The sequence below is a fragment of the Dicentrarchus labrax genome, unplaced genomic scaffold, assembly GCF_905237075.1.
Source record: "Dicentrarchus labrax unplaced genomic scaffold, dlabrax2021, whole genome shotgun sequence".
NCBI classification, from domain to species: Eukaryota; Metazoa; Chordata; class Actinopteri; family Moronidae; genus Dicentrarchus; species Dicentrarchus labrax.
In genome coordinates this window covers 23,430,009-23,444,825 of record NW_026136703.1, presented here as the reverse complement: position 1 = coordinate 23,444,825, position 14,817 = coordinate 23,430,009, and the positions used below count along the sequence as shown (strand labels likewise).

General features: G+C 43.1%; 1 protein-coding gene across 2 annotated transcripts; it reads left to right on the top strand.

Moving 5' to 3' along the window:
* Positions 1–813: 813 nt before the first annotated feature.
* Positions 814–13,570, top strand: jade1 (jade family PHD finger 1). Of its 2 annotated transcripts, none has more exons than XM_051389903.1 (11): positions 814–832; positions 2,544–2,626; positions 3,641–3,708; positions 4,504–4,661; positions 5,125–5,309; positions 6,284–6,495; positions 7,366–7,533; positions 8,266–8,382; positions 8,969–9,571; positions 10,618–10,735; positions 11,551–13,570. In XM_051389903.1, the coding sequence occupies exons 2-11, from the start codon at positions 2,578–2,580 to the stop codon at positions 12,642–12,644; spliced, it is 2,772 nt and encodes a 923-aa protein (XP_051245863.1). In that variant the 5' UTR covers positions 814–832; positions 2,544–2,577; the 3' UTR covers positions 12,645–13,570. The 2 variants fall into 2 exon arrangements, with proteins under 2 accessions (XP_051245863.1, XP_051245854.1); XM_051389894.1 differs by lacking the exon at positions 814–832 and adding an exon at positions 837–975.
* The last annotated feature ends 1,247 nt before the right edge of the window (positions 13,571–14,817 follow it).

Genomic DNA, 14,817 nt, shown 5'->3' with positions numbered 1-14,817 from the left:
AAAATGTTTGAATTCTGTCTTCATTTCAGAATCACTTTTATTGGCCAGGTACGCGCACACTGACAAGGAATCTGACTCAGAATAAACAAGGACAACGAGCTCGACAGGGTAAACATAAACAGGTATAATATATATATAACAATAATAATATTTGTAGACAGTAAGACAACAGTGCAGAGTGCAAGGGATGCTACAACAAACAGTATATACATTTTTATTTATGTTTTGTTTAAACATCTCTTTATTGTCTTTTAGAAAAAAGGGAGACAATAACATGACAAACACTAACAAACAAACATAATCTGAACAATTACAAACAAGCAAACAGTCAAAACAGAAAATATATGTAAAATATTTTAAATATATATAATTTATCATACAAAACGGTAGAAAACCAGCTGTTTTTAGCTGTTTTTAAAAAAAGTAATGCTAATAATATGTTTTTTAAAAGAATAATAAATGAAACAATGACAATAATTAAACTATATTTCCTTGCTTTTAGCCTCCCAGTTGCAGTATTACTGGTAGTCTGCCCCTTTAATAGATAAAACTGTGTAGTTGCCAAAAAAGGAGTGTCCGACTCAGTGAGTGGGGCAGCTGCGTCATTCGCACACAGCAAACTATTATTATTATTATTATTAATTTGTTGACAATTAAAACCTTGCAGCCGGGCAACCAGGAGGTGTTTATACACATAATATATATATAATATATATATATTTATAGCAGTGCTCGGATCTGTTGGGACTTTGTTGTTCAACTGGGAGGGAAAACAACCTGGGAGTGTTTGCTGCCCTCCAGCGGTCAGCAGTGGGAGCTACAGCCGGGCTGGGTAACCTCCTCCCCGGCCGCCGCCGCCGCCGCCGCCGCCGCTCTGTGTTTGTGTATGTGGAATGCGGGTCAAGCGGAACTCGAGGCTAAAACTGCGCTTCACATCAAACTCAAACACCGGCTCGCATCGGCCTGTCGGGCTCTGTACGTACCCGTCCACTTTACTCTCAACTCTACGCGGATTTTATTTAAAAAAAAAAAAAACAAACAAAAAAAAACAAAACAAAAAAAAAAAACAACAACCAACGTGCATATTGTTGGCGGGAGTGTTTAGTTAACGCCGCGGTTCGAGCCGAGTTCGTGTTTTTGTAGTCCGCTCGGAAGAAGACGCGACATCGTCATTTAAAATGGCGCCAAAGATTAACCTCAGCCACTCCACTGTTAGCAAAACATCCTCGTAATTAATTAACAACGTTGATTTAAAGATAGTTTGACCCCTAACCTTTGGCAGATACCCTATTCTGTTGTGGTTGGGGTTGTGTGTGTGTGTGTTGGGGGGCTGTAGGGTTTAATATAATATAATATATATAATAATAGTAAGTTACGCGATAGCCTCCAGCTAACTGGAGCTAGCCCGTGAAGCTAACCACCAACGTCAGCTAACGCGCAGGCTGACGTTGCGACGCCTGTTTAAAAAACATTCAGCGTAAATCCGTGTTTAACGTTTATATATTAACCGGTCACTTTATTTAAGCAGAATGGCTTGTTTCGAGCAAATGGACGCAGAGGAGCATTTAAAATAAAATTTAAATATATATATATATATATAAATAAATAAGCTTATCATGAACGGTTGAGGCGCCGGTTGAAGGTGGGCCCTCATGTTGCGTAACGGCAGTTGGGAGATTAGCTATGTGGCTAACGTCACTACACCTACTTTCTATAATATAATATAATATAATTTATATTTTAAAAAAGGGGGGAAAAAACTTTAATGCAAAACGCGACCACAACGTTAAAAACACAATATCTGCGTGCTCGTGTCACCGCCGTGTTGCCGGGGTAACGCCGCAAACCGGGTCCGCGAGCTACCGTTAGCCGCTAGTTGGGTTAGCATGTGTTTGCCGGAGGAAGGGGCGTACACACACACACCTACACACACACACACACACACACACACACACACACACACACACACACACACACACACACACACACACACACACACACCTGTGAGCACGCTGGCAGCAGAGCCCGCAGATATTTCCACTTGCTGCTGCTGTTGTTGTTGTTGTTGTTGTTGTTGTTGCTGCTGTTGTTGTTGTTGTTGTTGTTGTCATGGCTGTGCAGAGGCTGTGCTCGTCCTCTGCAGGGTTTCCCTCTGATATCTTCCTCTTTATGCCCAGTAATGAGACACATGAGCCCTCTCCAGCTTTGTTATTGAACTTCAGACGATGGTGCTGCAGAGATAATGTCCTCATTATTTAAGGTGGAAACTTAGAATCAGTGGGTTGACTGCTCGCAGTTGTGAGTGCATTTTATTTAACACACTTTATGTTTAATAGTGGCTCGCTCATAAACTATGCCAGGCGTTCATTCATTAGACTTTCTCGCTTAATATTTGTGCCACAACGTCGACGTCTTGTGTTTGTGTGTTTGTGTGAGTCAGGCGTCTTATCCCGTTCCCCCCCGAATGTTAACAGCTTTTTCCCGTGTATCTCGTCATCAGTCCAGCTGTGTAACTTAACCTCCTGTCTGGTTTTTTTGTGCAGCGTCCGTACGCCGGAGCTCCGCAGACAGACGACGATGAAGAGAAGCAGGCACCCCAGCAGCAGCGATGACTCCGACAATGGAAGTAAGTGAGCTGTCGTCTCTCCTCGTTCATTCGTACCAAATATAGACTTGAATGAAGTCAGTGCAACACCCCGCCACCGTCCTCAGTTTAACAAGTGAGAGCGCTGTAAGGTCAGAAACTTAAATACCACGGAATATAATTTCATGCCATAAGATAAATACTTTAATATCTTTTAAAGTTGTTGTTGTTTTCATCTGAAAATGTGTCTTCCGTCTTGTTGCTGTCAATGTATACTTCATGTACAGGGAGGAAACCGAGGGAAAGAAAGAGAGAGAAGGGCAGCAGATGGACAAAGATTAAGGAAAAGAGAGCGAGAGCCTGCAGTCTGAGAAACAGGAGACAGAGTAGGGACAGGAGGCGCATTTGGACCTTTAAAGACATCCCGGCAGGTCAGGCAGAGACGGGCTCAAAATCTGACCTCAGTCAGCAGTTTCAGAAACACTTTGTAGCGTCTGTTTCACCCGCCGCGAAATCCCAGATGGGTGGGGTTTTACTGCATCCTATAAGATGTTGGGATAAGTTACAGTTTACAGAAAGCCAGATTAATGTGTGGATGCTTCCCTGTTCCTGTAGTAACATCCAGTGTATCTGACCTGAAAACAAACCGTGAGCTCTTACTGGAAACTGCTTTTAGCCGAGTTCTGATTCAGGGTTTTTAGTAGGTGAACAGTTAAACGCAACACGATTCTTCAGGATTTTGAGCTCCCAACATTTTAGTATTTTTTGTCTCACAGGTGATTTTAATGCTGCTGCCGCCAGGAAAGTTTTGTAATAAGCCCAAAGTCAAGTGAAAGAATAGTAAAGAAGTGAAAATGAAAACAGAAAACGCCAGTTGCACCATTTTCTCTATGCAAATGAGTCACACATATGTATACAGCAGGTATGTCTGTAAGTTTCCCCTGTGGGGGGGGGAAATCCGTGTGTTTGAGATGATGTACAGTTGTTCGTTAGAGCAGCAACAGACGGAGGAAGAAATGCTGAGCTGTTTAAAACTCGGTGATATTTCTCCTCCAGGTAATTCGACCTGCTGGTCCCAACATTCGTCACAGCCGAGGAGAGGGACCGGGCAGAAACCCTCCGAGGTACGTCTGCCTTAAACTTAAAATCACAGATCAATGTTAGATTCACAGTTCATGAACTGTCTCCGGTTGTGTTTTCTGTAGTCTGCTGCCGTGTTTCTGTTCAAGGTTTTATTATTTTTTTGTGAAGAGGAACTGCTCATTACTCATTAATGTAATCTTCCACATTGTACAGCGCGTCCTGTGTTATCTGATGTACAGTCTGTAGGCCGCTGTACACTCCCTGACCGACAGCCAATCAAATCAAAACAAAACCGTGACTCCGGCCTCAGCTGGGTCCTGATTGGCTGGTTCCTGGTTGGCTGTCTGTACACAGCGTGGTAGTAACATGTGCAAACACTGATAAACCGTATCTCTCGCTTTAAAACAACTGTATATTTATTTTAGTTGTGAAGATGATTATGTGCAGTTATACTGTTATACGCATTGTACAGTTCATTAGTTCTCAGCAGATTAACCAAAAATACAGTTGATAGCACAAATTCTGCTCTTTTTGAAACTTATATGAGTTTTAATATGATAGATGGTGTTTCAGATAAAATCATTAATGCTGATATTATAGTATGTAGGAAGCCAAAATGTGCCTTTATGGCTATATTTGTTTTCATATTTCACTTATGAATATGAGAAGAAGATAGAAGATTCAGAGACCTCACATCAGAGACAACAGGATGATCGTTCCTGACGTCCTCTGACAACAGAAACCATAATTTTCCATCCTACAGGCGGATTGACGGTGCCGTAATCATTCAGTAATGTGACTGTCACTGACTCTTGTTTTCTTGCGACCGGCCGCAGGTTTTCAGGACGGACCTGATCACCGCCATGAAGGTGCACGACTCGTACCAGCTGAACCCCGAGGACTACTACATCCTCGCCGACCCGTGGAGACAGGAGTGGGAGAAGGGCGTCCAGGTCCCCGTCAGCCCCCAGTCCATCCCACAGCCTGTCGCCAGGTAGGGGCGAAAGAAAAGTCACATGTTTGAATCCGGTTGTTGTCCTTGAGTGGGAATCCAGGACGGGCTCATAAAGCTGAGATTTACTGCTGTGTGTAACAGATGGCTTATTTAATAGCCTGTTTCTTAGAGAGCCATTGTTTTGTTTCCATTTTATTAGATGGGCTCACAGTTTGGCATCCAGCAAGGGCAAAGTTAGAGAACAGTTGGAAAACAAAACCTTTGTGTACACAAATCATTAAAAGGGAGATTTGTAGAGTGTTGCCAGTGGCTTTGTGGCATTTCTGCACCCTAGTGTAAGATGGCAAGTCCTTAAAATCCTTAAAAAGTCTAGTTATTCACGGTTAGAGCTGCACCCCAACACGTTGAAGGATAAGAGTCTATAGAAGATGAATGGATGCGCAGTAATCATACAGCACATGCAGACCAGTGAACTGAAGTGTCTCCTGACGGTGTCGTGCAGAGTGCTGGCAGAGAAGGGAAAGGAGGTCATGTTCGTCAGGCCAAAGAAGTTGATCCGGACGTCGGGCACCGAGGCGTTGGGCTACGTGGACATCCGGACGCTGGCGGAGGGGATGTGCCGCTACGACCTGAACGAGGAAGACGTGGTCTGGCTGCACATCGTCAACGCGGAGTTTGCAGAGATGGGTGAGTCACAGAGCGGCCGTTCAGACTGGAAGCTGGTGGTTCGTCATTTTGTTTTGGATTCTGCGTCTATTAACGGAGAAGTACATGATTCGAGAATGTTTTTGCTCTGTGAGTAAAATGTTTCCGTGTAATCTGATGTTATAGTTTATTTTAATTTGTCCCCATCTTAAAGGTCTTCGTTTGAGTTTGCTGTACATTAAACCATCTTGTTCAGTTTGCACAGCAGCTATTTCTCCCCATCAACAGTCTCTGGAGTTTCTGAGCAGGACACTAAATGAATTGAGTGTCAGTTGAAGGCTTTAATTGCAATCATCAAGTCTGAACTGTAGTGTTTTTCTGACACATTTGAAGATGTTTTGGTTGAATGTTTTACTCAAACCGGTTTGTGTGAACAGAATAAAGACTAAAGTGTCAGATTTACTTTAATTATTATCTCTGGTTGTGAAAACAAAACCATACCACAGGTTTACAGTCAGAAAACTTTACAGAGGAGCCAACAGAATAATTTGTGGTTCTTGTGGCTTATCCTGTTAATCTTTCTGTTGTTAGCTTAGCTTAGCTGAAATCTCTCTTTATATCAGGCTTTGGGTTCCCAAAGTTAGTGGAGACTCTTGTTGTTTTTCTCATGATTTATTATGTTGCTTTGATTACATCTTTGTTTAGAGACATTGTTGTCTGAGCTCTCTCTGTGGTGTCTGTTGGTCCGATGACTCACAGAGTAAACCTCACAGTTAAACCTGTAATTAAACGTACTGTCACTGTTGAGTAAAGTAGGGTTATCTCCACAATGTCAGCTGTTTAGACAGAGAGAAATGAGGGTTTTAAAGTTGATCTGCATGATGTTTTAGTTTAATTCAACTTTAATTGAATTGATTTGAAATGTGAAAACTATGAAACTGGACTTCTCTGGAGGTTAATGAATAAAACCTACACTAACGATACAATAACGAAACCTTTACTTCCTACTTTCCCAGCCATGCCGCCGTTGGACGAGATCACCATGGAGCGGGCGATGGAGGAGTTTGAACACTGCTGCCACGAAAACATGACGCACGCCATGGAGACGGAGGAGGGGCTCGGCATCGAATACGACGAGGACGTGGTGTGTGACGTCTGCCAGTCGCCCGACGGGGAGGACAACAACGAGATGGTGTTCTGCGACAAGTGCAACATCTGCGTTCACCAGGTCAGAGGTCAACGACACGCAGGGTCATTTAACCTCGCTTTACACGAGAGAGAAAAAAAACTGAATACAGTCCTTAACTTAAACTATATTTATTAAATGTTATAGTTTGATCTCTCTGAATACAGAAACTAATTATATCTTCTATCACACCTTTTGTGGAAGGTGACCTTTAGTCAATATTCTTTGTTCCCCTTTTTGATGTATTGATTATTATTTCTATATGTTACTATGTGAGTTTAAGCAACTTCATTTCTATTTATATCGTACCAAATCATCAGACGGACACTTTTCATATAGAGCCGGTGTAGGCCGTACATCCTATAAAATCATTAACTTCTACTGTCTGTCTAAATTAAATAACTTTATATAAGCTGAATATCTTCATGATGCAGTAGTACTGATACGAGTTCTTAGTAATGCCATTAAAGTTAACTAACAGTGACCTTGTTCACTTTTGTCCTGATTGTTTACCCGTGTTTGCCTCTCCTCCGCCTACCTGTTCAGAGAGAGCGAGAGGTAAACGCCACGTTGCTGTAAAGTGGTATCAGATTAGTTTTATGATTACAGTTACGATCAGACACTGGTATCGGTGCATTACACAGATTTAGTTAAAAATCACAGCTAACATGTGAGGAGTAATAGTCAAAGTGAAACCTAACACCGCGCGCATGAGAGAAATTATATTTTTAACCAAACCGTGTTAACTTTTGAGCGCAGAGAGAAAATGAAAAGGACTCTTCTTATATTTCAGATCAGCTGTTGCTCTGGTTTCATGTGACGCACACAAACGCAAACTTTCTCTGTCTGGGTTTGTTTCTGCCGTTTTCTGCTCGCTGTCTGAGCCGCCCCTGTCTTTGCGTTTCTCACCAGGCGTGTTACGGCATCCAGAAAGTGCCAAAGGGCAGCTGGCTGTGCCGGATCTGCGCCCTCGGCATTCTGCCAAAGTGCCAGTTGTGTCCCAAGAAGGGCGGAGCCATGAAGCCGACCCGAAGTGGAACCAAGTGGGTCCACGTCAGCTGTGCCTTGTGGATTCCAGAGGTGAAGATCAAATCTTTACAGTTTTTATACCAAATAATTATTGTACTTTTAAATACATGTCACTCTTTCCATTTTTCATGTGAGGCAAATTTAACTGCAACTCAACACATGGAAATCATGTTAAAGGACAATTTCAGAGTTTCTTTTCTCCCTTTTTACAGCTTTTAATCTCTGAAGTTATTTCTGACATTGACCTTGATTTAAATTATTTTCAAATTGGTAAACAACTTACATTGCAGTTAGAAAAAGGAATCACAACAATCACCTGCTGATATCAGCTTTAACATTTTCAAAGAAGTTACAGTCAGTGTTTCATATAAATACTGAAATCAGAGAACTTTCTTCTGCTTGTAACAAATCATTTTACTATCCAAAATACACGTTTACATTAGGTTGTGTCTCCTTTTCCTTCTACTTTAGTCTGCCTTAAATTAAACTGAGATTTCACATGATTACAGCCTTAAATGGCATCTTTCTAAGGGATTAACTTAATTAACTTTTAAAGTATTTACTCTATGAAAAAGTGACATGACTTCATGTGTCAAAATCTAAGTAGCCTGAATGGACGCTGTGAAATTTAATGGAAACAACAGGTGGTTTTATTCGTATTGGAGCATCAGTTACTGATTTCTCTCAGCATGCACTGATTTATTTGCATTTCTAAATGAGTCAACACCACCTGCTCTGACATGTGAGCAATATGTGACGTTACATGTTAAATCTGCTGTGCAGGTGAGCATTGGGAATCCAGAGAAGATGGAGCCAATCACCAACGTGTCCCAAATTCCCAGCAACAGATGGGCTCTGATCTGCTGCATGTGCAAAGAGAAGACCGGAGCATGTATACAGGTAGAGTCTCCGCTCACATTTCACACAAAGACCTTTTAATGAGACGTGAAGAGCAAAGCGTGAAACCAGCGTGTTTGAGTTATTCAGACGCTGCGGTGCGTTTCCTCTGCTCACAGTGGGAAATGAAACTGTAATGATTTCACAGCTCAGCGGGTTGGAGGAGTGAGGAGGCAGCCAATCAGTCAGCACAAAATCTGAAATGTTTCTCTCTTTTGAAGTTGGTTGTATTTTGCATTGTACCAGGGTCTGGGTGAATACTCAGTGCTGATGAGTGTAGTCTTTCAGTGGCTTATCCTGTGAACACCACAGGAGGGAGACTGTGACACACAAGCCCCGTCACTGCTCTCTGAACTTGAATAAGATGATAATTTGTATAAGCAATCATCTCAAATCCCTTTCATAATATTAATTCATACATACTCAAGTGTTGGTAAAGTCATTTTTTATTTTCTGAGCTGTGTTTTCCAGCTGTGAGAAGCTCTGTTTCCTTTCAATGCACATAGTATTACAGTAGTATTATAGTGTATGTACGTATGTATATAGTATGAATGTTTAAAAGGTTTAACAGTTATTTTTTTGGTGCTAGTGCTCAGCGAAAAACTGCCGGACTGCCTTCCACGTGACATGCGGCCTCCACGCCAGCCTTGAAATGAACACCATCCTCACAGAGGACGATGAGGTCAAGTTCAAGTCCTACTGCCCCAAACACTCGGGGCTCGAGGGCGCCGAGTCCAGGGAGCGAGACTCGGGAGGCGAGGAGGAGAGGGAGAGCACCAGAGACAAGAAGGGCAAGAGGAGAGGCAGGGTGAGAGTGGAGGAGGACGCCGCCTCGTCCTCCTCGTCTTCCTATGTGGCTCCTCAGCTCATCAACAGAGCACCCAGCGATCTAGAGGGGTTCAGCAGCCGCCAGCAGGAGAAGAGAGTCAACCTCCGCAAGCTGAAGCTGGAGGCAATGGAGGAAGACTTCTACCAGTTTGTGGAGGTGGAGGAGGTGGCCAGTCACCTGAAGCTGGCGCCGGAGGTGGTGGACTTCCTCTACCAGTACTGGAAACTGAAACGCAAAGCCAACTTCAACCAGCCGCTCCTCACGCCCAAGAAGGACGAGGAGGAGAGCCTGGCACGCCGCGAGCAGGAGGTGCTGCTGCGACGCCTGCAGCTCTTCACGCACCTCCGGCAGGACCTGGAGAGGGTAGGTTTCTACTTCAGGAGCGCAGAGAGCAGCAGAGACAGGAAGGGAAGCGTCTTCAGGAGGAGGGAGTGATTCTCTGTTGGCCAAAGAAACAGTTCAAATAAACGTTGCTAAATTCTGAGTGCAGTGGAGACGTTTGCTTGCTTGTAGATAAGATTTATTGATCCCAAGAGGAGATAAGAAAGGATAGAGGTGTTTTTAATAACGTTAATAAATCTAGTGCAAAGGCTGTACAGATTACAGTACCTTTGAACTATCAAAGTATTTAACTATACAACATGGAACACTGTTGAGATCGTATTACTTTGAGAACAGCAGGTGAGACAGGAAGCAGTCACATCGAAATCCACAGAAGATAATCAGCTGTTCATCTCTCTTAAAACTCTGTGGACCATATCGACCTCGAGCTCATCAGGAAGCCTCTGACCTTTCTTTTAGGCTTAGGAACTGTAGACATTTTGTGCTGTGAGGAATCTAAGTGTTGTTGGTGATAGCTGCAGCGTTTATAGTCATATTTCCAGTACGTGGTACGGCTCGACTCGAGGCGGAGCTGAGCGTCAGAGAGACTCTATTCCAGCAGCTGGGAAACAACCAGGAAATACAGTAGAGCTTTACTTTGGGGTTGAGAAGCTGCAGCCTTTATTCACCTCCATGTTGTACACTGTATTGTGGACTAATCGGGCAGTTAGTCGTAGATTGCTAACCGTGAAATGAACATTGTTATGCTCAATTTTTCAAACTTGCAAGAGACTTAGAAGCATGTTGTATGTGTTGCACATGAAATAAATTAATTTTACAGCATGCATTTATGAAAGTATACACAGTATATCACTATATAATAATATAATAATATAATACATGTGAAACAGAAGAGAATATATATCTAAACTTAGATATAGTCAAATATATTCACTTTACATTGAAAACAGAGAAAGCAGGATGCATGTAAGAATCTGGACTCCGTGTACATCATCCTTCCGGTGCCGGAGGATACTGATCTACTGTGAGTTCATGACTGTGTGTAAAGAACCTCTGCTGTTCCTCAGGTTCGTAACCTGACCTACATGGTGACCCGGAGGGAGAAGATGAAGCGCTCGCTGTGGAGAGTCCAGGAACAGATCTTCCAGCACCAGGTTCGCCTGCTCGACCACGAGCTGCTCACAGGTGAGTCAGCAAACGATTGAATCAAAGCTCCACACGTCGCATCGCTTCATCAGGCAGTGATGTGTCAGGGCTGCTTCTGTCAGCCTGTTTGCAAATGAACTGACGCAACGTTCACTCAAAGCTGGAAACTTCCAGTAGATGTCGATGTTCACTGTGACTGACTAAAAGAAGTGTTTACGCTTTAGGAGGACATCTAACTGCCATTGGTATAAGACAATATTTGGATAAATGTCAACAAAGTAGCTGGAAAATATTGATTTATTGGTTTAGTTTTATTCTGTCATAAACAACAAAGACGTCACACTGATCCAAATATTAAAGAAAAACTGAAGAAGACAAAAGACAAATTAAATGAAACATGAACCCGCAGAAACAAGAAAGCAGATTAAGTGTGACTTTACTAAAAATACTAAATCCATCTCATGTAATCTGCTCAGTTCTACGTTGTTGCTCACACACATTGAAAGATTCAGAAGTTTTAAGTTCACATTTTTACTTTTAAAGTTTGATCTCTAATCATTTTGATAAGAGCTGCTTGAAGTAACTAAAATGATATTAATGAAGATATTTTCTGAAATCTCAAAATGACAAAACAATCAAAGTGATGTTCAAAGTAAAGAAACAGACTAAAATCTTTAAACATCTAACAAGAAAATACTTAAATAACTCATCTTGTTGTTTTAATTACGACCAGAAAGGAATCTTTAATGTGGACGACAGTTGCATTGTGGGTCAGATAATAACATTATGATTCCTCTGAATGTCAGCAGAGGATAATCCCGTCCTGTATTTACACTCATTTCTGTCTGTTGCAGGTGATCCTTCAGAGAAGGATTTGGAGAAGCTCTTCTCTCTGGACTGGTTATCCTCTCAGGGCTCCCAGTCTCGCTCCTCTTGGAGCAGCTCTGGACTGAAAACCAAACGGGGGTCTTCAAAGCAGGAAAAAAGGAAAAGCGGCGACAGAAAAGGCCTCTCTGACGCCCCGCACACTCAGAAGGACAATCTGAGCAAACCACTGGAGACAAAGGATAGTAAAGGCTCCCGAATCAGAGAGTCTGCACCTGCTGAGGCCACAAGCGACGCCAAAATCCCAAACTCCCAAATCATCCAGGAGACTCCGTTCCCAAAGCTTCAGAAGCCGGAAGTGGTTCAGGAAACGCTCACCGTCAAAGTGCAGAAAGCCGAGAGCAGGAAAGGCCCGAGGAGGGACGCAGAACACGAGGCGCTGGCCAGACGGAAACGAGACGACAGCGAACAAGAGGAGAGGAAGAGGAAGAAGAGGGGCAACGGGATGGAAAGTTTCCCGAGCCAGGGAAAGAACCGGTTCGGCTCAAAACATCTGGAGAAAACCGTTTCCATCAGGCTGGTAGACATCAGGAGCTCAGACACCGACGACTACCTACTGGACGAAGGAATGACCAAAAGAAGCCCCGTCTCTCTGGATGTGACGACCAACACTAAACCCAACAGAGCCGGCGCGGTCCCGGACGCCGCCGCCGCCGCCAGAGCCAACGGCTGGCTGAGGAGAGCCCACGCAAACAGCTCACACGCGTCCAACAGAACCACGGCCGGACACCTGAAAGGCTGGGGGAAGTTCAGGATCCCGAAGAGGAGCGAGAGGCCTCTGACGATGAAGGAGGAGGTGGAGGAGGAGCCGGAGGAGGAGGAGGAGGTGGAGCACCGCAAGCCGCTGCTGAGGCCGCTGACCAACACGCCAGAGCCGCAGTACCCCAGGACCAGACTCCGCACGGGGACGGAGAACGACGGCTACGCGTCCGACTCCAAACCGGGCGACGGCGAGATGGAGCCCTGCTTGAAACGATGCCACTCCCACCAGCTGAGGGGGGACTCGTCTCTCGGTCGGCGCTACGGGTCTGACATCATCCGCCGAGGCGTGCTGGCCTCCTGATGGCGGAGCAACACTTGTTGAAAAATAAGCTGCACTGTGTTGGTTGGAAAAAGAACGACGGTCGCTCTTTGTACCTTTATTTTTGTGGATGAATCGTAAAAAAAAATAAGAAAAAAAAATATGCCTAGATTAAAAACAGAGCTGATATTTATTTTTTATTTGTATCATATGTAAATCTGGGAAATATTTTACTTTTTTGTTTGTTTTTTTTTGGAGCTAGTTTTTATTAATTTTTTTTTTTTCTCCTTAAAAGTAGAAAAAAATGTCAAGTTGCCACTTAAACGCTCGCTCAGATATTTACAAGCAAAAAGCACCAACTTGTTGTGAGTTGTGATTGTTGCTTGGGACCATAAGCTTGCAATGTCATTTTTTATTTTTATTTTTTTAAATAGTATTAAACTCAGTTTGCACTTAGTCGAACAAGCCGGCGCAGATAATGTTCATCCCGTCGGCTGGGATAGGACTGTAGGTCTTTTTATTTTCTATTTTCTATCAAGCTTCATCAGATGTTAAATGGCTACAAACAGGAAGTTAAACTGCCCTTTTAGCCCTTCGCTATTTAAACTCCAGCTGTCATCACTTCTTTCAGTCTGCGATTGTTGGACATTTATGAACTGGGAATCTACAAACAAACAAACAAACAAACAAACAAAAGGAATTCCGAATGACGTTTTACTTGTCATCAGCACTTAAGTGTAATTGAACTGCGATCGTATCGTATCCATCATGTGCCTAACTTTTATTTGAAGCGTTTGCACTACGAGAGGACGGCACAGGTGTGAGGTATGAGTAGAGTTATTTTTACACTGAAAAATGGAAAAAAAAGCGTTTTATACCCTCGGCCGCTGCTGTACTACTGTTATGCAAAATGAAACTTGTTTTTGTCTTTTGTCTTAAAGAGGAATAAAACACTCTGAAGGACTCGAGTCTGTGTTTGATCCATGTTCACGTTCAATAAGCCGGAAGCTCTGCATTAACATCTGGAGTTGATACTTTTGGATCACCTCTACACGAAGTATGTAAATGAAAAGAAGAGAAGAGCAGTCTAAGTACTGATGGAAGTGTATTCTAAGAGACAACAGGACAGTGTTACATTAGAAAGGAAAATCAAAAGATCAACAGAGCACCAAAATGTGTTCAGGTTGGCAGGTCTGAGATCAGATTTGTGGCCCCAGTAGAGAACAAGATAAGATATATACTTTATTAATCCCCTATAAATTCTTCTTTTCACTCTTTTTTTTTAAATTCTAAGAGACACACACACACACACTTGTGGACATGCAACAAGGAGAGAGATGATGGAGTGATGAGCACTTGGGGTTAGGTTGCCTTGCTCAAGGGAACCTCGGCAGTGCACAGGAGGTGAAGCTGGCACCTCTCCAGCTACCAGTCCACACTCCATATTTTGTGGTCTGTGGGACTTGAACCGGCAACCTTCCGGTTCCCAAGCCAAGTCCCTACACACTGAGCTACTGCCGGTAAATGGACGTTTGTTGCTGGTGCTATTCCATTCACCTCCATTGTATTTTTCATTATCAGTCATTTCTATTAGTGTAGTTGTTGCTACTGTTGTTGCTCTCTTTACCCCTCTCCTCTCTCTCTCTCTTTTTACCCAACTGGTCGAGACAGACGACCACCCACCTAGAGCCGAAGGATCTGTCCTAGGTTTCTGCCTTTAACAGGCAGTGTTTCCTTGCCCTTGTCTCCAAGGTCTTGCTCATGGTGGTACTGTTGGGTCTCTGTAAATAATGTTATAAGGAGTTCGGTCTAGACCTGCTCTATTTGAAAAGTGTCCTGAGATAACTTCTGTTATTTTTTGTTATTGTGTTAGTAGCTCAGATCAATTTAATATCAAAGAAAACCAGAAAATTTTTGACCAGAAAGATAAAAGCAAAAAATGTAAATCTTCTTTCTTCACACTTTTAGAGGTCCAGTGTGAAACACTAAAGAGGATCTAGTGGCAGAAACAGAATACAATACTCACAGGTATGTTTGCATTAGTGTATAATCACCACAATATAAGAATCATCTTTTCATTATCTTAGAATGACACATTTTTATCTACAGACACGTTTCTACAGTAGCCCAGGAGAGACAAACCGAACACTGGCTCGGACAGGGGCACTAGCTAGCACCATAGTCAGGGTTCCTGCATGTCCTGGAAAACCTGGAA

Bases quoted from the DNA above. Each gene is read 5' to 3' on its own strand.
- jade1 (XM_051389894.1), top strand. From the start codon at position 887: ATGTGGAATGCGGGTCAAGCGGAACTCGAGGCTAAAACTGCGCTTCAC. The intron at 4,662-5,124 runs GTAGGGGCGAAA...GGTGTCGTGCAG, and splicing joins ATCCCACAGCCTGTCGCCAG to AGTGCTGGCAGAGAAGGGAA. The intron at 7,534-8,265 runs GTGAAGATCAAA...TCTGCTGTGCAG, and splicing joins GTGCCTTGTGGATTCCAGAG to GTGAGCATTGGGAATCCAGA.